Source organism: Scophthalmus maximus, chromosome 1 (genome assembly GCF_022379125.1).
Source record: "Scophthalmus maximus strain ysfricsl-2021 chromosome 1, ASM2237912v1, whole genome shotgun sequence".
NCBI lineage: Eukaryota > Metazoa > Chordata > Actinopteri > Pleuronectiformes > Scophthalmidae > Scophthalmus > Scophthalmus maximus.
Window position 1 is genome coordinate 25,678,693 of NC_061515.1, and position 25,568 is coordinate 25,704,260.

General features: G+C 44.8%; 3 protein-coding genes across 3 annotated transcripts; 2 read left to right on the plus strand and 1 right to left on the minus strand.

Moving 5' to 3' along the window:
- Window positions 1-72: 72 nt before the first annotated feature.
- arrb2b (arrestin, beta 2b) lies at window positions 73-10,342 on the plus strand. Its single transcript, XM_035639445.2, has 14 exons — window positions 73-207; window positions 4,070-4,100; window positions 4,192-4,252; window positions 4,727-4,771; window positions 4,854-5,050; window positions 5,518-5,645; window positions 5,797-5,932; window positions 6,011-6,095; window positions 6,518-6,590; window positions 7,106-7,243; window positions 7,353-7,436; window positions 7,633-7,709; window positions 8,056-8,101; window positions 8,817-10,342. The coding sequence occupies exons 1-14, from the start codon at window positions 185-187 to the stop codon at window positions 8,914-8,916; spliced, it is 1,224 nt and encodes a 407-aa protein (XP_035495338.1). The 5' UTR covers window positions 73-184; the 3' UTR covers window positions 8,917-10,342.
- On the minus strand, window positions 10,064-12,501 carry med11 (mediator complex subunit 11). The gene is made up of 3 exons (XM_035639471.2): window positions 12,261-12,501; window positions 11,639-11,769; window positions 10,064-10,654 (listed from the first exon to the last, which is right to left on the minus strand). Exons 1-3 carry the CDS (start codon window positions 12,328-12,330, stop codon window positions 10,424-10,426), a joined length of 432 nt encoding a protein of 143 aa, XP_035495364.2. The 5' UTR covers window positions 12,331-12,501; the 3' UTR covers window positions 10,064-10,423.
- A 19-nt stretch (window positions 12,502-12,520) lies between these two features.
- Window positions 12,521-25,191, plus strand: pelp1 (proline, glutamate and leucine rich protein 1). The gene is made up of 19 exons (XM_035639317.2): window positions 12,521-12,694; window positions 12,920-12,984; window positions 13,523-13,628; window positions 13,757-13,906; window positions 14,615-14,686; window positions 14,809-14,868; window positions 15,080-15,236; window positions 16,236-16,368; window positions 16,748-16,835; window positions 16,957-17,045; window positions 18,289-18,402; window positions 18,940-19,090; window positions 19,260-19,413; window positions 19,507-19,562; window positions 19,869-20,002; window positions 20,145-20,247; window positions 21,097-22,710; window positions 23,968-24,273; window positions 24,603-25,191. Exons 1-19 carry the CDS (start codon window positions 12,554-12,556, stop codon window positions 24,693-24,695), a joined length of 3,786 nt encoding a protein of 1,261 aa, XP_035495210.2. The 5' UTR covers window positions 12,521-12,553; the 3' UTR covers window positions 24,696-25,191.
- The last annotated feature ends 377 nt before the right edge of the window (window positions 25,192-25,568 follow it).

Here is a 25,568-nt window from a genome sequence, read left to right on the forward strand (position 1 = left end):
AGGGCTCTAGATTGGCTTTGTAGGCGTTACCCCACCATCTCCACTCTGTTTACTCTGGTGTCCTTCAGACCATGTAGGCGCGGCTTGTGTCGGCGGGGGGAAGACCCGAGGAGCTGACAGACGGCAGCGAGGGAGAGAGAGCAGCAGACCCAGCAGAGCAGTCACCGTGCACAGGAGTGAGGAGATGGGAGACAGAGCGGGGACCAGGTAAGAGGGCCCTCCACTTAGTTTGTGTGTGTGTGTGTGTGTGTGTGTGTGGATGGAGAGAAGAAGAGGAAGAGGAGAACAATCTTGAATAGATCCTTTAAAAACCCATATAGTTTTTTGCCGTTAAGCATAGTATTGCAAAGTATAGTATAGTATAGTATAGTATAGTATAGTATAGTATAGTATAGTATGGTATGGTATAGTATTGTCTAGTATAGTATAGTATAGTATATGGTAAGTAGAGTATTTATTGTAATTAACATACAAACTAACACTGTTAGTTTGTATGTTAATTACAATGTTCTACATCACACTGCAGCGTGTGATGTAGAACAAGGTCCAGCCCGAGTCTTCATCCACTGCGCCTTTTTTTTTTTGGGACAAATGTTCTTCAGGCTGATTAAATCGCTCGTGCGCTGCTGCAGGAAACAAGGGAAAGTCTTGTCTCGCATGTAAACAGTCACTGAGGAAGGACAACGCCACAGACAGTTGCACATGTTTGAGCCACAACAGAAATAAGTCAAACTGTGAAACACAGAGCTCGTGTGACTCTGGAAACATATTCTGCTCTGTTTGTATTCTGACAGTTTGTTGTAACATCCAGATTTGACTGCTAGAGTCTGGAGTTTATTATTACAGTTTTATATTTGAGCTCGACTGATGTGATTTTTAAGGGGGCATAATGATGATAGGGAGTAAGAAAAAATTCCAATATTGATGTATCACATATTTAGATACATATTTTGTCAAAGTGGCAATGATTCCTAAGATGTTGTTATCAAACCCTTATGACGAAGAAATTTAATTCAGATATTTTACATTTTAAAGCATAAAACCTTGTTGAAAAATACAATTATTAAAAGGAAAACACAAATACAACCAAATATGTAGAATGTGAATGAAGAAGATAAACATAAATACAGATCTTATCTGTAAAATAAAAGGTTTCATATCTCAAACAAACACCGATACAGATTTGTCTCTGTATTCTTGTTTATGTTATTTTAATGAATAATAAACACGACAGATGCAGTTTGTTTAAAAGAAATAAAATAAAGACACTAAAGCTGTCATCATAAAAGGTTTCATCATCCAGCTTTTGAAAAGATACACATCCTCAAGATTTAATATTGCCCAACACCGTGTCCACTAATGTTCTTGGTGTGGTCAGTGATCATGTCTGAGCATTTCCAGGAATTTCGCACGTCTAATAAGTGTTAATTTTGTCAAACTGTAGAGTAGAATGCAGGAGCGTGAACGACATGACGGGGGAGTTTGGCAGGATTGTATCTTGTCCCCAGTACTGACCTCAAAGGTCATGGAGGGATTTCACTGAGAGGTGTTATTATGATTAGATTTGCCTTCGGAAGAGGGACTTGACAGGAAGGGGTCCACGTGTCCTGTGTGAAGGACGTTTCTGGAGATAATCAGGATGTGCATTTTGTTCTTTGCGCCTGTTTTCTTTCCTCAGGATGTAAAAAAAGGCTGCACATTCCTGCACTGGAACATAGCTAATGTTCCCTGAAACTGCAACAGTGTGCAAAAACGCGCTGGAGCTGACTCGGCCTGAATGTTGCCTGCAGTACAGCGCACTTTCAGCAGTAATGTCAACAGGTTTTTTTTGGTTTTTTTAAATTTTTGGTTCACGTTGAAGCCATGTACGTCGTGGCCTCCAAGGGGTTGGCCGACGAATCATTACACGTGGTCGCACAGTAATTCCTGACAGTGGAGGTAAACACTGGCCACATTTCGTGGAATCCACTTCATCCACTTCCTGTTTAGTTTCGGTACAGATGCGTTGTCCTGAAGTTGTGTTTGGATAATCAGCCGTGGCTCTTCCCAATGACTAAATCACACAGTTTGGAATTTATGGATGGGTAACACTTCGTATTGATTGTCGTTCGATCGAAGAAGCACAGCCCCCACAGCAGCTGTTTAGACTGCTGATGCAGTGGTGTGATGTTGCTGTGTTTTAAGAACAGGGCATCGTACATTCCTTTCTTTGTTTCCAGTAGTGTTGCTACTCTCATCAGAATTTTTGGGATTTGAGTATCTAATTATGGTTTCGTGTATAGGTCCTTTATTTCCACTTTTCCCTCCGGGAACGAATACGTGTTATTTGCTTTCTTTAGAGTACTTTGAACAAGTGGGAAGTCAGTGGTTGGACATTTTTTTACATGGAAGAAGACCATTTGTGGAGGCATGTGTCGCCGGGCTGCCGTGCCGTTTTCACAGGGACATAAACGGGCCCTGGGGGCTGCGGGCCGCAATGTGTTGATGAACTCTGACGTTGTCTGCCCTGTACTGAGAAATGAACACACACACACACACACACACACACACACAAACACACACACACACTCACACACTGCAGCAGTGAGACAATGCTTGGGTTCGGTGTTAACAGAAAGTGAGCAGTTGGAAAGGAGGAGTGATGGCTGACAGCACAATGTGGCGCAGGAAGTTCATTGTGAACTACAACTAAATTTGTTCTGGTGTGTCATAGAAACTGACCCTGGATGACAGTTTATCTCAACAGTCTCTACATGTGTAACGGAGCGAAGCAGGGTGGTGTGGCGTGTTGACGTGGACTGGGCTGCAGCAAGTTCCACAGTTCCCACTGTGTGTTCACAACTCTGACGTACCCGGCCAAAGGGCTTCACTAGTTTGTAAGTAAGACACGCACCGGGAGGTCGTGGAGGTTCCACCTCGAGTATTGGAGTCCAGACCCAATGCAGTGAGTGTCTTGGCTACGCGGCAAACAGGGGACCCAGAATTGGCTGGGGGTCCAGGTAAACAAGAACTTTTTCAACGAGGCAGAGAAGCCGCGAGCAACACAACACAGAGGCAGTGAACCCAGGCATTTAAATGGACAAAAAAAGGCAAAACAACTGATAATTGTACTGTGGTAAACTCAAACATATTTGGGCTTTGTGCTGTTGCTCAGACTAAACGAGAGATAGAAAGACCTTGGGGTGGACATGTTTCGCTATTGCTGACATTATACAGACTAAACAATGATTTGGTTATCGGAGAAGATCATCACTATATCAAGTTAAAATAAAAAATAAGTGCAAGCTGCAGTCCTCCAAAAATAACACTGAATAGATTTTTATTGGGGTGCTTTTGACTTTATCCCAAGGCCTTCTTCAGGCAATGGAACTAAGTATGGAACATATGCCAAAGGGTAACGTGGTCATGAATGGGTCAAGTACAGTGACTGTGTATGAAGCTCGACAACATGACAGCGCCCAAAGGTTAAGTCAAAAGATCTGGATCGCCACCCCTGCATGGTCCCCGCACCCTCCATATTAGCAGATGGAACATGGACCAACCAATGAAAAAAAAAAAGGGGCTACTGGACAGTGTGCACATCATATGACACCTTTTTACAGAAATGGTTTCTGTCATTTTTCGGTAGTTCTCATCACACTGAGGTAAGTTGATGTTCTGACAAGTTTGGTTTCAATTAGTTGTTCAATTCGATAACAACGGCGTGAGTATTAATGATTGACAGCTGGGACTGACCCAGAATTGGTCAGGTGGGCGTCTGGGTGGGACCTCGATACCTCGGCTCCGCTCGACGGTCTCTACTTCACAGGCTCTGGCTCTGGGAGGCAGCGTCTGTATCCTGAATCTTTTGGCTTAATTTGTATTGTATACAGTGGGAAGATTTGGAGATGTGTAGTCCATCTTTATTTACAGTCATTGATCATCTTTATTTACAGTCACTGGCTTCTTCATTACACGCATCTATTTGGCAAAGCTTTTTTGTCCATAGTGACGCACAGTGCAAACGAGGTACAATGGGTCTAAACACAATTGACATAAAACCCACTCTACCCTCTCCCCCTTTCTACAGAGTCTTCAAGAAGTCCAGCCCCAACTGCAAAGTAGGTTATGGATGTGAGGAGTTTTTTAAAATTTTTTCCTCGACCGTCTCTTCACTATCTTCATTGCCACATTTCTTTTTTGTGTCCATAGCTCACTGTTTATCTGGGGAAACGAGACTTTGTTGATCACATAGACCATGTAGATCCAGTAGGTGAGGGTTAAATGCACACACACACACACACACACACACACAGAAGCGCGTGTGTACACACACATTGATGAGATGTAATAATGATGCATCTTGGGTTCCCTTTAAAGTTGGAAAGTGTATCACCAGTCACATTTTTTAGTTTTGCAAGTTCCCATTATGAGCTGTGGCATTCGGTTCAACACACTGGTGGACACTACAGGTAATATATGCTGAGGCTGCAAAGAACACACTGGTTGTGTCCAAATGAGGAAATAAGACAGGCCTTGTCAGCACTTTGTTGATGCGTTTGGTTTCCCGAATACTGTGCAAGTTGCAGTATGACAGCATTTCCCCCCAAAATGTTGGAATCATCTTCTTAAACTGTTGGAATTGCATCATACACAGCGTGTGAAGACTCACACACTGCTCAGTTGCCATATTTTAAACATGAACTGTGCATGCATGTGTGTGTGTGTGTGTGTGTTTGTTCTTTAGATGGAGTGCTCCTTGTAGACCCAGAGTACATGAAGGATCGTAAAGGTGAGAAGACTTGAAGTTAGACACAAAGTCACAGACTGACTGACTGATCATACATTGAATCAATGTGTTCGTCCATCCTCAGTGTTTGTTAGTCTGACCTGCGCGTTCTGTTACGGTCGGGAGGACTTGGATGTCTTGGGCCTTTCCTTCAGGAAGGATCTGTACGTCAGCACCGTCCAGGCGTTCCCTCCCCTGCGGGGGGAGAAGAAGCCCCTGAGCTGCCTGCAGGAGAGGCTGCTGAAGAAACTGGGTCAGCATGCCAACGCCTTCGGCTTCACCGTAAGACCACCGAGCACGAAGACCACCTCAGCTTCCCCCTGACAGAACCTCAGAGCAAGCACACAACCCTTTCATCATTCATTCTCAGTTCTTAAATACTCAACGGGCATTCACGAGAAGAGAGGACTTACCACTTTGACTTCTATACAAAGCAATCAAATACCATGTGTAATAAAAAAAATTAAGGCCTTTGGCACTTGCGAGTTGTTGATAGTGAGACAAGATGTCGATACAACCAGCCTACCTCAGTAAGGCACTGAGTCATAACACAAGTTAGACATTATGATGTTCAGGAGGTTTGCTCCAACTGGACCTTCTTAAATGTTAATTGAATTACCCTGTCCTAGACCTTTGACAAAGTTAAGAGAGGTGGTTAAGAGGAGGTACGTGCAGTGTCTAGCAGTGTTCCTTCACTGTGCACCAAGAGCTGATATTCAGATTCCAATTGATGAGTTTGGATGTGTCAGATCCCCCAGAACTTGCCCTGCTCGGTGACCCTCCAGCTGAGCCCAGAGGACACCGGGAAGGCGTGCGGCGTGGACTATGAGCTTCGAGTGTTCTGTGCAAAGACTGTGGGGGAAAAGATCCACCAAAGGTCCAACCAATTCCAAATCCCCACGCACACGTAGAGAAATAAACACTACGCTTTTTGGAACGCTGGAGACTTAAGGAGTTTGACCTTTTGCATGAGATTGAGTGACATGTGCTGCAGCCATTAATGTACCTGAATCTGCATTTGCTTGTAGGAACTCTGTGCAGCTTGTGATCCGGAAGGTTCAGTACGCGCCGGAGAAGCCAGGTCCACGGCCCATCGTGGAGACCAGTCGCAGCTTCCTGATGTCTGACAGATCGCTGCATCTCGAGGCCTCGCTGGATAAGGAGGTAACGCACTCGCGCAACTGTGGTGTGTTGTTTGGGTCAGGGGAATGCACACACTGCTAAGTCTCCATCTCTCTCCAGCTGTACTACCACGGTGAGCCCATCACCGTTAATGTCCATGTCACCAACAACTCCACCAAGACTGTCAAGAAAGTGAAGATTTCTGGTAATTGCATCTGTCCTTACATCCCCCAATCCTTATAATACCAATCAATAGTGAGGATAATTAACCTTCTGCACCTCTTGACCACTGGATGATCAGATCACCTGTCCAGCAGACTGTCCACAACCGGGTGTGGGCAGCAAAGAGCACACCAGAACAGATTCTCTACCTTTGTGCCGATTCTTTGTCATACACATGCATACATGTACACACGGCCGATAGTTTCCCTTTCTCCATGTGAAGTCTGTCATGGTTGGGCCAACAGTGGGTTGGTTTTGGAGGTGGGATTGTTATCCAGTGCCACTAATAAATCAAAACATTGTGTCTTGTATCCACTGTAATCTGTAAAGACTTCCCAATGTTCACTTTCGAAGACAGAGTGGGTTAGAAGCACCGCTGAACAAATTCTCCTCTCCTCCTCTCAGTTTGTCAGTATGCTGATATCTGTCTGTTCTCCACGGCTCAGTACAAGTTTCCCGTGGCCCAGGTTGAAGCAGAGTGAGTGCCTCCTTCTCCGTTCCTTGAACTCTTCATGTCTTTCCTAATATTATCCTTCTCATCCACGCTGCATTACTTTGGCCACACCCCTGAAAAAATGTGTAATTGAAAACATGGAGATATACTAAAATTATGTAGGTAATGTTGCACATTAAGAGTTATTGGCACTTTCAACTTTTAAGCATTAACCACTGGTTTCCACAAAGATCAATTGAAGGTTCTGTTATACTAACAATCTGATATATGAGCATATGAATGACTTAGGCCAGCACGTTGATAAAAATCACTTACATTTTTATGCAGATGACACCAATATGCACATGCAGACAAGATTAAACATTAATTCACAAGCTGTATACATGTTTTATCAGCCTCCCGAAGGACCAGAATTTGAAGCTGGACCAAGTATGTTGCAACAGACAAAACTCATGGATGACTCTGTGCTCTGTTCTCCCATTTTCTCCTCCCTTCATGCCACTCTCTCCCCGACCTCTACTCCCACCGACAATCCTCAGTGACCAGGTTTCTCCCAGCTCCACCTCCTGCCAGGTCTACACGCTGACTCCCGTGCTGGGCACCAACAGGGAAAAGAGAGGCCTGGCCCTGGATGGAAAGCTAAAGCATGAAGACACCAACCTGGCCTCCAGCACCATGTACCCACAACCATACACAAACACATGTGACAGAAGTGGTTTTGTATGATTTACAATATACCACATTGCTGACCAACATGCACGTGGATCCTCTGTGTTTCTGTCACAGAGTAAAAGAAGGGACCAGCAAGGAGATGATGGGGATCGTGGTTTCTTACAGAGTTAAAGTCAAACTGGTGGTGTCTCGTGGAGGGTGGGTGACTGGACAGTACTATTTTGAGTCTTAAAAATGTGCTGCTAATATGCTTTATTAAAGGAAACAAACAGCTGAAAGCCCTGGTAATGTGGCTTTAATTGTGTGATGATGAAAACATATACAAGGATGTTGAGAGATCTATCATTGTACTTCTATAATCTGTATCTGTGTGTGTGTTTGTGTGCGTGTGTAGGGATGTAGCAGTGGAACTTCCTTTTGTCCTGATGCATCCCAAACCTACAGACCAGCCCTGCTCCAAACCACAATCAGGTAGGACACATACGCACAGGTGCACACACACACACACACACACACACACACACACACACACACACACACACACACACACACACACACACACACACACACACAGTAGCTGCTCCGACGCATTGAAACGGTTAACCATTTACGATTAAGTGCTCCCCTGACATAGACGTATTTAAGGGTAAACTAAACACCATTTGACGGCCCTGCAGTTATTTTCATTCACTTATTAGCCATATTTTATTCTTGTATTTTCTATTCATGTCATTTATTTTACAACACTTTGGACATCTCTGGTTGTTTAAAATGTATTTCATAAATAAACTTGACTTTATGTGTCTTATTCCCCCAGAGGCTGGTGCTTCTGTAGATACAAACCTCATCGAGTTTGGCATGAAGTAGGTTTGTGTGTGTGTGTGTGTGTGTGTGTGTCATAGGCTAATACTAAAGACCAGTTAATTCCCGGTTAATAGTTTTTCTTCCAACCAACACCAAAAGCTGTGTGGAAACAGTCAGTGGTAAAGGTACGGGTCAAAATCAGTTTCCAGGATATTGATAAAAAAAAAAAAAACTATGTCATGTTCCTAAAAGTGACCTAAACCATTTCTGTACTCTGAGAATCTGACTTGAGACTTGAGTACTCTGGTTGGATTTGGAGAAATGTCACGTCACTGAGTTGATACTGTTTCTTTTTTTTTTATCAGGGATTATACCGAATGGTGGTCGTATTAGTTATTCTTGAGGCATTCAGGCTTCCCAGCCAATCCCATGGCAAAGGATTCTTTAACCAAAACCTCATTTACTGTAAGACGGTGTTCACTAGTACAGTAGTGACACCCACTGGTGAAAACAGCCTAATCATAAACATGCTGAATCCAATAAGAATTCTTACATATTTTTCTTAAACTTTTTTATTATTATCATAGGTATAACTTGGTAAAACTGCTGAAGACGAGCAGACAGACAGATAACATGAATGTATACATTGCAGTTAAAATTATCCTTCTTTTAAAACAATTGTTTTTGTTTGCCGTTAAAAAAAACATAAAACAGTCTGTTGTAACATGTCGTCTCTCATCAAGATATGAGATGAAATCCTCTCTCTCTTTTCAGTTCTTCCTCCCCGGTGGATGAGTTTGTGTTTGAGGACTTTGCTCGGCTGCGGTTGACGGGGATGAAGGATCACATGAGTGAGGATGAGCCCCTCTTTTAGCTCATCCAGCTCGGCCAGCAGCGGGGTCACACCTCAACCCCACAGGCCGAGACAAGGACGAAGAAGAAGACCCAACAGCCAGAAGTCTCTCCCCTGCTTCAATTATACAATTCACTGTGTTCGGGTAGCTTTCGCTTGAAGTATATGACCCTAACCCTCATCTTTAGCGCATCAGTACAAAACACACTCACTTCAATATATTTTTTCTGGTCTTACATTAGACATCATCATCTAACATTGTGAACAGAGTGGAAGAGACACTTTTGAATGCGAATGTCGCCACCATATCGTAGGGCCAACATACAGAGACAAACAACCATTCACACCTACGGTCACTTTAGTCTCCACTTACACTAACTAATCCACCTTCTTACTGTGGGGCAACAGCGCCTACCACTACGCCACCATGCAGCCCACAAACCCACCTGTAAACAGCTACATACAACATGGCTAATTCTGTCTATAATATACCATAACTTAATATGTAAATCAGCCAGCTAAACAATCAACCTTAAATTCGTGTGAATCTTTTGGCTGTCCCTCACGTGTAATTTGAGCTGTTCGTTACGATAAAAAAGCAGTTGTGTTTTAATTGTGTTCATCCATCAACTATGCTGCTTAAACTTTGAGGCCTGTGTGTGTGTGTGTGTGTGTGTGTGTGTGTCACAGCAGAAATGTGAGCTTTGTAAATGTAAAATATCTACTGTATTATCCCTATTAACAAACCTGAGATTTATAGAATACTTTACACTACACAATATAACAAGAAAAAATATATCACAAGATACTACATGGGTTTTCTGTTGTTTTACTCAAAAAAGATTATAGAAAAATGACATTTTTATTTTGTTTCAAACATAAGATAAGTTGTCGTACAGCACTTTTGTTTCGTGAGAAAGAACTTTTCACCTGTCAAATGGAATGTTATGTGAACACGACCGGTCAAGATATAAGACTCATGTTGAGAAAGTGAAACGTCTTGCAGTTGGTCCTCGTGCTCTACGTCACATCAGGCTTCTATCCCCCTCCACCTTTGAGGGAGGACTGTCCTATAATGTAATCAGGTCCGAGACTGGAGTTACTTTAAACTATAAGGCCTTTCAATTCATCCAAAAGGCTGTGACAGACATAAATTATGCCAGATATGGGCATGACTGTTAGACACGTTTTATTAAATTGGTTCTCAAGTGCTTACAATATAAAAAAAAGGTTCTTGGTAGTTTTAGTGGTGTCTTACTTGAGTCTATAAATGACCATGCACATAAAATAGGAAAATGGACCACTGTAAACAGAATATACCCAGAAATACAACGTACACCATTAAGAAAATCTGAGATCATGTACACAAATTTTTTCTTTGAATTTGTCTTCACTTTTCTTGAGACTCCGGTTTTTGTAATGATAATAAAAAGGATTATTAAAAGTATTTAATGAATGAGGGCTGATACAGTCACATCGGGTATCGGAGGGAAGTGTTCCAGCAGTCAGCCAGCTGCCCTCTCTGCTCTCATGTCTGCTGTTGCTGCTGCTGTTGCTGTTGCTGCTGCTGCTGCTGCTGCTGCTGCTGTTGCTGTTGCTGTTGCTGCTGCTGTTGCTGTTGCTGCTGCTCCAGCATGACTTCACAGGTCCGGCCAAGTTCTCCCAGTTTGACTTTGGCATACTCGGCTCTGTTCAGTGCCATCTGACAGTCTTTCCTAGCTGAATATGTGGAGCCTTCATGGGGTTGACCAGTAGCTACCTAGAGAAAATAGACAGGAGAATCTTCTTTATTCTGCTCACAATATGATTCACTTTTACTGATTAAAAGTGTGTGTGTGTGTGTGTGTGTGTGTGTGTGTGTGTGTGTGCAATAGCCCAACAATTTTTTTCCAAGCTTTCTCTGCAAATAATAGAGATGTCATGCTTAGTTCTAAAAAATCTACGTATCTCTGCATCCTGTAGGAAAATAGACACGAGCTAAAGAATATTGGATAAGAATCATTGATGATCATATGGTAGGGATGATGTCACTAAGGAGTCAGATAATGATGTCTTACAGTGTAGTAATGCATTCACTTTTGCACACATTATATTTAGAGACACAATCTACATCTTGTTCACATTAACCCAAATATTTGTCACCAGGTGGTTTAAATGACATCATTACATCAGAAACGGAGAGAAAGGACGGGACATAGACCAAGAATAAATCCATTAAAGGGGTGGATCTAGGATTTCTTTTCACTTTCTTTAACAGTAGTTTGTATTTTACAGTATTTGATTACTATGCTATTGAATTAATTTCTCTTTTCTGATCCGATTCAACACGGATTTTGTAAGGATATATAAAGCAGTATAACCAGACATATGTGAGTATTACTACTTCAAATTATGCATTTTGTCAAGGCAAAGCAGCCTCTAAAACAATATAAATTAACAATAAATGGACTGTAATTATATATAAATCAAAGTATTTTTACATTACAAGTCGAATTCACACATTCATACAGTGCTGCTATTTACCACACCTTTTCTGTCCCATTCATACCCTGCCGGAAGAGCTGTCAAGGCAATTTTAGGGGTTTAGTGTCTTGCCCAAGCACACTGAAGGATGAATCCAGGGATTAAACCACGGACCTTCCGGTTTGTGCACGACATCTCTACCTCCTGAGCCACACAGTCGACAATACTAACAACGGACAAATGAAGAACAAAAAGGTAATACTATCACAGTGTGTCCGACCTGTGTGAGGTAGCGGATCTGGGAACTCAGTTCACTCTCCACCCGGTTGACGGAGCTCTGGAACTGGACCAGCTGTCTGTCCAGGAGGCTGGCGTTATGCTTGTCTTTGGAGAGTTCCAGAACTATGTTACCTGCGAGGATAAGCAAACAACAGTATATGCGTTTAGGACACAGCGACCACGATAGGAGCCTCGTTTCAGCTACAGCTGCTCGAGGCGAGGGTGATGAGAGCAGAGTTTTGTCAACCAGGAAGCCATGACAATGAGCTGGAGTGGGTTCCCCACTATTTGTCCTGTTTATATTGCACTTACTGTATCTCCCACACAGACTGACGCCAACCATAAACACAGCAGTCAGCACAGTAATCACCGATCACACTTTTTGTGCGGTTATTGAAACATCTTAGTGGGACGAACGCCAGCACTAAACCTGACCCCGTGTTACTATGACAATGAACTATTGTAAACAGACCTCTTCGTCATGGGGTCTGTTTCAATTCATAGTATGAGTGACAGATGGCAGTCATCAGGAGGAAAACTCCTCCGACTCTCTGAACATTGTTACAGACATATAGATCAAACAATATCGGGGAGATGGGTGAGATGAATGGATGTGCTCTTACCAGCACACTGCAGGGTCATCGCTATCTCTTTCTCTACTTCCTCCAGAGCTCTGAGCCGCTCATTGGCCATCACTGGAGAGGAAACAGCTCCTGTCGGCAGCTGGTACCACGCGGTGCAGTCCGGGCGACACGGGTCGGTGCAGAAAACCTAAACGGAAGTCGCCTGGTTCTGACTTGAAGCTCAGGGGACCGCACAACAACAGAGAGGGCGCCCTTAACTGACGTCGGCGCGTCGCGCTGCGGTGACGTCGGCTCGGCGCACTGCTGTGACGTCGGCTCGGCGCACAGGCAAGATGGCTACGTCGGCTTGGCTGCATGGCCCGTCTGCGATGCGCCTCACGGAGGGTCTGGTGTCGGTTCTGAAAGAGCAGCGTCCGGAGTACCTGCCCGCCCTGCTGGCCAGCTACAGGGAACATGGCGTGTTCCCGACACAGGTACCGGCCGAGCCGGAGAAGCCCGTTAGCCCCGCGGAAGCTAGTTCCCTGTTAGCCTGCTTGTAGCGGCTGGGTAGCAGCAGCAGCAGCAGCAGCAGGCTTTTTGTCCACTGAGTTGGCGTCTGGAGCTCCAGTGGCACCGTGCGTCGCAGGGACACCCCCCCCCCCCCGCTCGCTGTGTCCTAACCTTTATTCACAGTTAACGCCCCTTGTTTGTCTCTGCAGGGCGCCAGCGCCGTCGGGGGTCTCGTGGGTTTCAGCAACGCCAAGCTGGGCTCGAGCAAGACCAGGTGAGGAGACCCGGCGTGTCTTCACGTCAGCTGTCACGAATGTTCGGTCGTCATCCAGCCGGTGGTCCCACTGATACAACTGATCCGTGATGTCATATTGTTGTCCCATGCGTTCCTTCTGTACGTCCTTCCAATATGTCAGCGTCGCATACCATGAGGGAGGTTACCCTCATATATTATATATACCATATATTATATGGTAAACGTCAGAGGCGTTGTTGGGACCTTGAGCCACAGCTTGGAACACAGAGATCTTTAGATTTTCCTCCTAGATTTTAAAAGTAAAAGGTGCTGTTCTCCTTTTAAATTGTCTCTTCTTCACCTCTCCTGTAACTCGCTCTCCCTCGTCTCCTCTGTTCTCTCCTCCTCTCTCCTTACCTGCTCATCAGATGATGCAACGTAAACCATTGATGCACAATTCCACACACATTACAGAAAAACAATTTCTATGTGGAGGGATGGTGTTCACCCTATATCCGTCTAGATAATTACTGTTGTAGATGTGAAATAAAGAGTGTGTGTGTGTGTGTGTGTGTAGGTTTGAGGGGCTCTGCCTGCTCTCTATGCTGGTCAAAGACAGCTCCAGTGACCTGTTCGAGCAACACTGCCTTTCCTGGCTCCGTTCCCTGCAGCAGGTCATACAGGTATGTTATGTGTCCACACTCTTTTTGTTGTCTAAAGCTGACTTCCATAAAACCTGTATTATGTCTAATCGAAAAACCTGAAAATCTGCACTGCCCAACTTCCTCTATTGTGTGTCTTCTATTTGAAGTCCCAGGCTCCAGTTCAAACCATCCAGCTCGCTGTGAACATTCTGAAGGATTTGCTGCAGTATTCATCCCAGCTAGCCGAGCTGGCCAGGGAAGTCGGCCTCAACTCAATCCTGGGCATCCTGACGTCTCTACTGGGCCTCAAGACAGAGGTGACGGAGCAGTGCAGTGGAATGTAATGGGGGGAAATTGAAGGTTCAATTGCCACATGATGGCACAGAACATAAAAAAAAAAATTCTAAACTGATTTCTGAAGTAATCATTTAGTTGATTAACAACCCATTTAGATCAATATGTGTTATGTATGCGTCATGTGTCTGCAGACTCTACTCACCCACTGCAGAGACCACTACTCACCAAACAACATATTAGTTCACTTAAAGTCCATCTGTAGTTAAACTGGTCTTAGTAGTGTTCCAGTAGGACTTCCAGACTGTAGACTTATATAAAAGGCTTCTCTGTAGTTATGTCTGTAGTTGAGCTCATTGTAATTAGTGTGACCATCTTCTTACTCAAATTCATGCAAGTTGTGCATGGGACATTGCATATACTCAAACTCAACACAGAACAGAACACAGCCTGTGTGTGTGTCTGTCTAAATTTCAGACGTAGGCTCAGATCAATGCGGAGGGCTTGTCCAGTTGGACTTTAGGGATCGGAATTCATATATATATACACAGTCAAACTAAATATATATAAATTCGGTTTGACTGTTCATCACATATTTCCTTTGTCAATGTGTCATGCTATTTAAATGACTAAATGTTTGAATCATTGAAAAGTAACCAAGATTAATTGGTCGTCACTTGTTGCAGCCCTTATAACTGAGCAGTTGGGTTCTTTTCTTCCTGTGACCGCAGTGTGAGTTGTCAGCCATGGAGGGAATGATGGCCTGTATGAGCTACTACCCCAGAGCCTGTGGATCCCTGCGGGTAAGAGACAAAGATGGCTTTCCTTCATCTATAAATGTTATTTCATGTTTTATTGATAACTTGAAGATCACCTCAGACATTTGAGAACAAACTGAAAAACCTGAACTGTCTGTTTCTTTCAGGACAAACTGGGAGCATATTTCCTGTCCAAGATGGACAGTACAAACAAGAAGACGCAAGAGGTCATTTCCACTCTTTCATTATATGTTTTAATAAATATATACACAGTACTTTTATTTTTATTCTTTCAGTCTTTTATACAACACAATGCACTCTTACCATACAAAACAGTTACTGATTTTGTTTATGCATATGAGTAGGTAAACAGACGAGAACATACATGAAGCTAACACTTTTTTATTCCCTGTCTGTGTGTCACTGTTGTTCTGTTAGATGGCTTGTCAGTGTTATGGTCGCTTGCCCTGTCTGGGGGGCCTGTTGGACAGAGGGGTGGGTGCGGGCAGAGCCGAGGGTTGGACCAATCAGATCCACTGCTTACTTGCAACAGCCAATGGCCTGTTGGCTCAGATCTACCAAGGCTCAGAAACAGGTACGTTTTGATGTGATGCTGAATTTTTCTCCGTAGAGCCAGAGTTCACTTCATATATGCCCCTCCCTTTTTTATATTTAATTCATTGATATTTTTGCTAAATAATGACAAACAGACACACACTTGAGGTGTGAACACAGCCTGGGCAGCACCGACCTTCAGACTGTAACTCTGAGCAATAAAGCCACAACAAAGCCGTTTAACATGGACCACTCTGATTCCATGTCCTCATGCTCCCTGGGATATATAATACAAATACACAGACCCTGTTGACAGAGAGAGAGAACCCTGTCGTTCTCAAGAAGGAGGTCAAACACAGTGGCGCACAGTTGTGTCCAACCTTGGCTCCTGCCCCACCAGAGAAGTTAATCAGGGTTGTGTGCCTGGCTCCGTCTCCTGCACTGATTTGATACCCGACGAAGAAGAAGAACCATGCATCCCTTAATGCAACTGGACAGTGTCTCTTCATGAGACACTCCCTTCTTGACAAACCCCACTTTTCTTTCACATTCCACAATTCTACACATACCAAACCATGGGTCGTACACTGAGCTTGACGTGCGGAGTACCTATTCAGTTCTCATTTGAGAAACACAAATGTCAAAGAACTGAAAATCAAATCCTTGAATGGATAATAGAGAGCAACTCAGTTAAACACCATAATGTTGGAACAGTTATCTTTTAACTCTTGACGGTCACATTTTTTAAAAACCAAAACCTATTAATTGAAATTATGATTTATTTTTAGTGTATTTGTTTCTTAAAGCAGTTTTCAGCTGAGGAAGGTTAACCCTCCTCTGCCCAGATGCTGCAGTACCTCCAGCTGGCGTGCCTGCACGCACATGTTTATCATAAGTTAGTCAATGAAATGCAAATATGTGCTCGTGAGTCAACCAGTCATAAGACCACATGGGGAAAGCCCGTTAGCTTGGTGGAAAAACACCTCCTGCTGCTTTGTTAGAGTTTCTTCATATGTGTTGTGCTCTGATGCCGTGACAGATGGAACAGTGCAATATGAAGGTCCGGGGCTGGAGCTGTCCTTTTCTCATCTCGACCAATCAGACCCACTGCTGCTGTTGCAGCTCCAGCACAGATACACAGCTGTCTGCCTGGCCCTCAAACACACACTCAGGTAACGCACACATGCACAAACAAACACACACGCGCACACACACTCATCATTCCAATTGGTACTGTCATTTTTCACCATCTGAATACTGCAGCAAAAACTCAACCGCAACATATCCTCCACAATCAGTGTATGTTTCACTTTGGCCTCGCTGTTGGACCCAATTTCTACCCAATAAAACTGTCCCCGGTTTCCTTATTAAGGCACAAAACACCTTGATATGGCTGACTGTCTCTGATATATGAACTGGGTGAAAAAAACGGCTTTGTCATGGAGATGAGCAAGAACCAAATGCCCCGTTCTAGTGCTTCTAGGAAGCAAATCAAAAATCAAACAGAGCAGTAAATTGTTCTTGTGGTCTCCTCTTGTCTCTGTCCTTCAGGGTGGATCCAGCCTCAGCGGTCCGTCTGCCTGTCAGACCAGTACTCAACCTGGTGTGCCGAGCCCTTGCTGTCAGCTCTAAGAGCATAGTGAGTACACACACACACTTTATTTAATATGATTAATGAACAGCCAGTGCCTTTGCACACATTACTATAAATGCAAACCAAACTAATGGCCTTGGATCATAATGTTTATGATGTTTGTCAGAATTTAACAGGAGATGGAAGTGTGAGGATGCTGGTCCTGCCCATCATACACACTAACACACTGGAGGTCCTATCAGCCCTCATCACAGCGTGAGTACACATACACAAACAGTTTTCAGACTCGAACTCCCAAGAATGTCTGCAAAATTGCTCCCAGAGCATATCCTCCCAGAGTTTTCCGTTCCCATATGACAGCTGCAGCAGGAGATTGTCCGAGTCAGACAAGGTGGAGCAGCATGAGGCAGGACAATAATTCCACTGTGGAAAGCAGTGTTTTTGTTTACAGTTATCAACAAGTCCACCTTCTTCTGTATTTTCCAGATTTTCTCCTGCTGCATATTCTCACATGGGAATGCACGTTGAATTATTTTAGTATGCTCCATATTGAAAAATATTGCAATGAAGTAAGATGCACTGATCCAGCACCAGCAGAAAACATGCCTGTGCAACAACGCTGGTTATGGCACTGATTTTTCATCCATAACAGTGATAGAGACTTTCACCTAGAACTCCTTGCAGTCATCGATCATCTCGCTGTGGCAAACGTTTAAAAAAAACAAAAAAAAACCCATCTATTTAATATTGAAGCGTTTTGTCTTTATTTCTGTGACAGTGCGACTCTCGGGTGACTCTGTTTTAACAGCTCTGCTCCAGTTCGTAATTTAACTCCTGCCAACGCTGCTAAAATAAAGACTTCCACACAGATTTCTTGGCTTATTAACAGGATCAATAAGATTCTCCCATGATTCCAGATATTACACAAGTAAAAGTGTTCAGAGTGAAATGTTATTTTATGAATTTCAACACTTGATACAACCTGTCAACGATACTTGTGTAAGCCTTATTCAATTGGTTTAAAGAGAGAAAACATTTTGACTAAAAGTTAAAAGATAAACATGTCTAAAAATAATAAGATTTTTAGTTATTTCGTTATTATTTAGTCTAAAGAGTAAGACTAAATCTACTGCCAAAATAAACACTGCTCTGGAGTTCAGGAAAATGTCTAAAAAAGACAACACACAGACAAAAACAAATGGTGCTTTACTCTAGTTTGTTTGTCAGATCTTTGTTTTTTTGTTTTATTTTATTTCTTTTTTAAATTCACATGTATATCTGATGTAAAGATACAAGCTTGTGGAGAAGATAAGAGTAAACTGTAAATGTGGCATTGATGTGTGTCTTTCTCTCTGTACTGTGTGTGTGTGTGTGTGTGTGTGTGTGTGTGTGTGTGTGTGTGTGTGTGTGTGTGTGTGTGTGTGTGTGTGTGTGTGTGTGTGTGTGTGTGTGTGTGTGTGTGTGTGTGTGTGTGTGTGTGTGTGTGTGTGTGTTACAGTGTGCGTAGTGGCATGGTTCAATACACTGTAGTTCTACAGAGGCTGTTTTCTCAAACCCTGTCGGCCTGGTCGCCTCTACAAGAAGCCGGTATGGGGCAGCAGAGAGCCTACAGGTAACGAGCACACTAAACACAAAGTATTCAAGGCACCAAGAGTCCCATTTGAAACTAGCAAATGTACTGGATTGGATTCACTGAATCAGGAATATGTTATTCTGAAACTATCAACGAAGAAGTTACATTTGAAAAGGCTGCAGAAATCATTCGGCCTTTCACTTATTCTTGTGCTTCTTCCAGCTGTTTTCGACCCAAACAATGTATGTTCTCCACTTTTCCACAACACAGATTGAAAATGGGTATAGTTCTCCACATATAGTTTCTGCACAGCTAAAAGGAAGAACAATGAAGTGATGACATCTACTCATATTAACCATCTAATAGTTGCCTTTAATACAGTGGGTTGTTTGTGTTGAGTGAAGCACAGAAGACGAACCATAGTTTGGTCACGGCTCATGATGGGAGGGATTCTTGAAGACGTTTCACCTCTCATCAGTTCGTGCATCGGAACACTGGAGAGCCAGCGTGGTGTGGGAAAGGAGGGTGTGTGAGGATAACTGGAGTGTCTCTTCTTCCCCCCCCCCCCCCCCACAGCACCGTGCGGGTGTCTGTGTACAGAACCTTAGAGCTCTGGGTCCAGGTGGCTGGAGCCTCTGCGAGCATTCTTCAGGGAAGCCCGGGCCATTCGGAGCTCCTGTTCAGCCAACTGCTCAGCGACATCACACCAGGGGCGGACTCTGTCAAGGTGACTTCAAACTCCAATGTCGTTAGTTCTAATGTATATGAGCACCATGTATTAACTAGATTTGTTAACAGCAGTATAGTTTGTAGCAGCAGGTGTTTATATCTTCAGCAGCAGTATCCAAGTGTCGTCTTGAACTCTTTTTTGTCTTCCCGCCGATTCTCTCCTCCAGCTTCGAGCGGGTCTCTCAGCTGATGTGGTTCCTGGAGGGAAACCAGGCCCTCGGAGGACCAAGCCTTTGGTCATAGCAGACGCAGGCGGGACGTCACTCCAGAGGAAAGGAGACCTGCTGGCCAATCAGGACACTTGCCTTTCAGCCCTCAGAGGTGATATGTTGCCCAAGTCTGAATACATCTTTGGTCTCGTGTAAATCTGATGAAAAATCACACAGATGTTTTCCTTCTTCTTCTTCTTCCCAGCACTGAGACAAATCATACTGACCAGTGGCACACTGCTGAAGGACGACATACACAAGGTAAATGTCAGTGTTAGATTGTTGTCTTATCCTTTTGTGAAGCAACTTTGTTGAGAAAAGTGCTATAGAAATAAAGACTATTATTATTATAACTGACATAGTGTTCTTGGGCAATTCAATTTCAATTCAATATTATTTGTATAGTGTTAAATCAATAGTGAGGAGACCTTAGACAAGATGAAGACATTGAGGGGATGAGGCAGGAGGGTTGTAGTCACTCACTGTGTCGCAGAATGAACACGTCGTTGTCACTGACAATGGCAAACAGTCAGCGTGTGCTTTTCTTGCTCTCGGTTTTTCTCACAGCGTCTTCACGCCGTGGTGCTGCCGCTGTGCGTGCGTCTGCAGCAGCAACAGTCCAGCAGCAGCAGTATATGTGAATCTGCAGGGGGGGTCGGCGGGCAGTACAGCAGCGCCCTCTCTCGACGGGAGCTGTACAGGTACAGCTTTTCATTCATTTAGTTTGACTTGTATGTTGTAACTACGCAGAGGGAAAAAAAAGAAGATTGTTGACAGTTGTGCAGTGCAATATAGATGTGTTCATGTCAGTGATTATTTTTTTGTGTGCGTGTGGACTTTCAGGTTAGTGCTGGCTCTGGTCCTAGTCCCATCACCCTGTTGGCCTCCTCCTTTGACCTGTGCTGTGTCCGTCCTCAGCAAAGGACGCGCTGACCGCAACCTCAAGGTGACTGCTCTCGGGCACAGAGAGAAAGACGGCAGGAGTGGTAGAGATGTGTTACCTGGATTGGGTAACGGGTCCATGGATTCCTGGGTGTATTAGATACCAAAACAGTGTAGAGAGAGACTGGAAACGAGGAGATAGAGGTAGAACATACAAGTTTCTAGGTAGAGTTGTATACAGGAGTAAACACCCAAGTAAAATTTACAGCCATCCCCCCCACCCACAGATTCTATGCGTCACTTAGCGCTGACAGACTCAGAGACTTTTTGACAGCCTCCTCAGCTGTATAAGAACCATCCACCTCGACAGAATGTGTCCTGTGTACCAAGCTGCCAGTTAGCTCTCAGTGGTGAAACTGATCTGACCACAAACAAACTTTAAAGATGGATATTGACTTGAACACAGGGTGAGGTCGAATTATCAAATTGGTTTAGGAAGTTTCCTCAATCTTGAAGTGACCCGTAAGTGTTTGATCAGCAGCCATGATAAGAGCTGATCGGATTCTCTAAATGCATAGGAAAGCAGCTTCAATGCTTCCTTTCCTATCTCCTTTTGAATATTTGCAGATGCTTGTCAATAACATCCGCCGCCGCGTGATGGCGTAGTATAGTGAAAAACAAGTCAGATTCTCTGAGCAGCACTGTCAGCTTTTCCTATCAGTTCTCCTTTACACCTTTCCTTGACCTCGTGAAGTTTTTCCACTGAGGTCAAGGAATAGTAGATTGGAATAGTATATAGGAAGGACATTTCGACCTCACCCACAGCTTTTCTTTCTCTGATTTTTTGCTGTCACAAACCCAAATATGGGTTTCTAATGATTCTCTTTGCTCCGGCCCCTCTCTCCTCTCTTAGGTCTCTACATTCTGTGCTGAGGCTCTGACCATGTGTAACTCCCTGCTCCATCCTCGTAGACCCTCCATTGCCCTCCCCATGCCGCCCCTCACACTGAAACCCACCCCCACCGCACCAGTCCTCCCATCCTCCCAGGGACCTACCCCTGGACTCACTTTGCCAACCCTTTTAGGAGGCACCACCCCAGGTACCCCCTTCCCCACCCGCCACTCTCTCAGCTTGGGCCCTACCTCCCTGCTGGGCTCACTGGAGAACCATCTCTCCCTGGGTCCGGGGCTGTCCGGTCAGGCCCCCACCCCAGGAGACATGATCCTGTCCCCGCACACACACCACCTGCCAGACCAGGCTGGGCTCGGGCCTCCAGAGGGGCAGAGGCCCGTGTTCGTCCGTTATGAAAAGGAAGAGGTGGAGGATGTAGAGATCTCTCTGGCCAGTGACTCAGATGACAGTGTGGTCATCGTTCCTCCGGGTATGCTCAAAATGGAGAACCAGCACGATGACACAGCAGTAACAGCAAACTCCCAGAACGTGGCCTCTGCCACACCAGGGGGCACAACAGTCACGCTACCGGGAGGAGAGTGTGTCACCATGGTACCTACCACTGCAGCACCAGCAACAATTGATGGCGTCTCGCTTTCCAACAACCTCGCCACATCCTCCTCTCTCCTCACCACTCCCACCACCCCCATTAACTCCTTCCCCCCTTCCAGCACCTCAGTGGTTTCTCTGGTTCCACCTCTGAACTCCAGCACTCTCACAGCCCCACCCGGCAGTCTGGGGGACTCAATGCCTGGCAGACCCCAGCTCCAGCAGATGCTGATGCAGCCATCCACCCCAGGCCAGCCCGGCCCCATGGGCCTACCACTGCAAATGCACCAGCTGCAGAACCAGCTGAGTCAGCAGGGACGGCACCTTCACCAGCACCAGACTCCATCTGCCAGCAACGAAGATTCAGCCGTCATCAACATCAACAGCACGGACGAGGAGGAGGAAGAGGAGGACATGGAGGATGACGAAGAGCTGGAGGAGGAAGAGGAAGGCATGGAGGAGGAGGACGAGGACGAAGAAGTGAGTGATTTTGCGGAGGAGGAGTTTTATGATGGAGAGGAGTATGAGGATTATGATGAAGAAGAGCTGGAGGAAGAGGAAGAGGAGGAGGAGGATGGAGACATACCTCCACTGGAGGGCGCAGAAGACAAAGCGGAGGAGGTTGGGCTGGAGGAGGGGAAGGTGCTACAGGCAGCAGTGGATGAAGGAGGGATCGCTGGATTCAGCATGGAGGGCGACGAAGAGGGGGGTATAGAGGAGATCCAGACTAACAGAATGCTATTCTCAGAGGATCGGATGAAGGTGCAGGAGGTGGAGAGCATCGGAGTCCTGGAGGACGCCCCGGGGGGCGAGGAGGATGAGAGCGAGAGGATGGATGACCCTACCATGCCACAGATACTTTGCGTCACCGGAGGGGCGTTGGAGGAGAGGGAGGAAACGGAGGAGAAGGGAGGGGGAGTTGGAGGAGGAGTGGTGCAGGAGGAGGAAAGCTCTTGGGAGCAAGAAACCAGTGAGGTGGAGCTGACGGCCTCCTCAGAAGAGCACACAGCCAATCAGAACCAACAGGTAGTTACCACAGGTTTCAAATCTGGGGGTACGTTCGAATTGTAGAATTGACTTAGGAAATTTCCTAAAACTTCACGTGACCCGGAAGTAGTTGATCAGTGGCCATGATTAGAGCTGTTCGGATTCTCTAAATGCGTAGGAAAAGTGCGCCAATCTCCATTAGCATGGGGTAAACTGGACCTTCCTATGCGAAAGGAAAGGGGAAATAGACTCCCAACAATTCATTGCCGCAGCGATATTAAACCTGAAGGAAAGATTCAATCCAAAGTAGAAGAGTAAGAATATGACCCAGAAGTGACATCAGTCATCATGAAAGTTTCTGTTATATATAGATATAGTCTATCTTCGAAAAAATCGGTAGGAACGCCATCGCGTGATGACGTAGAATAGTGAAAGTCGAGTCGGATTCTCTGAGCACTGCTGTCGACTTTTCCTAGGTCCTATGAGTCCTATAACACCTTTCCCTGACCTCACGCTGTTTTCCACTGAAGTCAAGGAATAGTAAATAGGAATAGTAGATAGGAAGGACAATTCTAATTCCATGGTACCTACCACTGCAGCACCAGCAACAATTGATGGCGTCTCGCTTTCCAACAACCTCGATCTCACCCTCAATCTCCTCTGAGATTGAGGGTGAGATCGGGGGGGGGGGGGTCAAGTCACATGACACGCACATGATCCAGGACAAAACTCGCTTCCTAGTGCAGATATTTCCAGCTGATTAAACTATAAGTTAGATATAATATATCCAGACATTATGAGTAAAAGTTGTCCTCCAGAAATTCAACTTCAAATTCAACTTCAAATTCAAATAATATTACCAAGAGAGTCTGAGGGAGCAAGTTTATTTTAGCCTTGCAAGGGAGAACAGCTCAAGTACAAGCACAAAGAAACTGTTCTGCAGTATGGACAGGGCGGTCTATTCTTATAGGCTGCCTGGGCGATGCTTCATACAGAAAATAAGCACGTACTGTTTGGTACCCTCAGGGTACGTTTGCGCTTAAAACTGTTACTGTCACTGACACATATCGCGTGAATGGAACATAAACCCCCGACCTTTATTTCACCCTTTGTGTGTCCTTTATGCAACCCAAACTATAGGTTAAACTTTTCCATTACACTTAGATTTCCCGTTTCTCCTCCCGAGGATGGTTTGCCAACTCTCGACTCTACCAGCTGGAGTGACATTTCGTTCCTTTGTCAGAAGATGTAGACTAGATGTCTAACTAACCAAACTAACTCTCTCCATCTCAACAGGAGTCGAGGGCTGAACTGGCCCAGGAGGCCAGCGCAAGCGATGACCAGCCGTGTGGTCATCGAGAGGAGCAACCAGCTGCTCGCGAAGGAGACTCTGCAGCTGCGGAGCCTGAAACCTCAGCGGCTCTGAATACTCGAGAGAAAGAGGAGACGGACGAGAAAAGAGACATGACGGAAACAGAGCAGCAGGAGACGGAGGGAGGAGGAGGGGGAGAGAGTGATGGAGAGGAGGGCAAAGGAGTGAAGAGGAAGAGGGACGAGGTGCACAGGGAGGAAGAGGCGGGACAAGGCACTGAGAAGAAAAAGGTAAAACTTTGTGGCTGATTCTCAATCACTTTTTCTCATTCATATCTCAATGACCATACAATACATTTATTTATTATGTTAAAGAATTTATAGTTACACAGAAATTCAGGAAACATCCCCATGGGACCTAGAGAGTCAGTAGTACAGTCAGAACACTTAGTAAAGTCAATGCTGTCGGTACAGTCACAACAGTCAATATTGTCAGAACAGTCAATGTTGTCAGTACAGTCACAACAGTCAGTAGTTGGTACTAACAGAACAGTCAGTACTGATAGAGATAGAGAGTACACAGAGCATGTCTGAGCAGTTGTCTCCTCTCTGTCCTTCAGCTGGACGATGAAGCCATGGCATCCATGTTGGCTGATTTTGTCGCCTGTCCACCCGATGATGAAGACGGTGCCTCTGGATCAAACCGCTCATAAACACTTGCCAACCCAAACTGTAATGTGATAGAGGTCACCATGGATACTGCCAAGATACTGTATTATGATTACCAACATTTCTGAGATTGAGTTACCTCATAAAAAAAACGAGTCCCCTATTCATTCATTCTTCAATGTTGACATCAGCCTGGTGGAATGTGGCCTCCAGGTTTCTGCCGGCCAACGTCGTTGCTGACTTCTAGGTACACTGTGTGGGAAATATTTGTAGACTTTACTTTTACAAGACCTTTTACTTCATGACAACACCCCACTTGTAATTGGCACACACTAGTTTCACGTGCTTGAACAAACTGTGCATTGTCCCATGAACTGGAGCTCACAGCTCACCTTACATAGATACACATCAAGTACAAGTCCTGCAGTGAAGTTTTTTTCCTTGATTTACATGTACCTTTTGTGCTCTTCGTGTTTTGTCATTACTGTCACATGCTTTGCTATAAAAAAGTAAAGAAAATTCAACCGAAGTACAACATTACATGCTTTTTCACAATTTGTTAACCACAAAATTTGTCAGGGGTTATTTTTTCCTCTAAAGGAATGCCATGAGGCCACCAAATGAGGTCTGTTCATTCCTTCGGGAGGCAGAACCCAGAGACAGAGATCTGAAAACAAAGACAAAGAACCAGAATGGTACAACTGGTTGATACAATCAGCCAAACTTGCAGCTTTGGGAAGACGCAGCAGGACATGATGTAAAACTTGAGCTGTGTCACAACCGTCTGCGTTTTACTGAAATGTTCCTGCCCTAACCGGCTTCTCCATTTGACTGTCACCGTGTGTAAACATTACACATCTGAGGCCATATTCATAAGGCTTCCTAGTGCACACAACAGTGCGTTTGGTTTTGTTTAG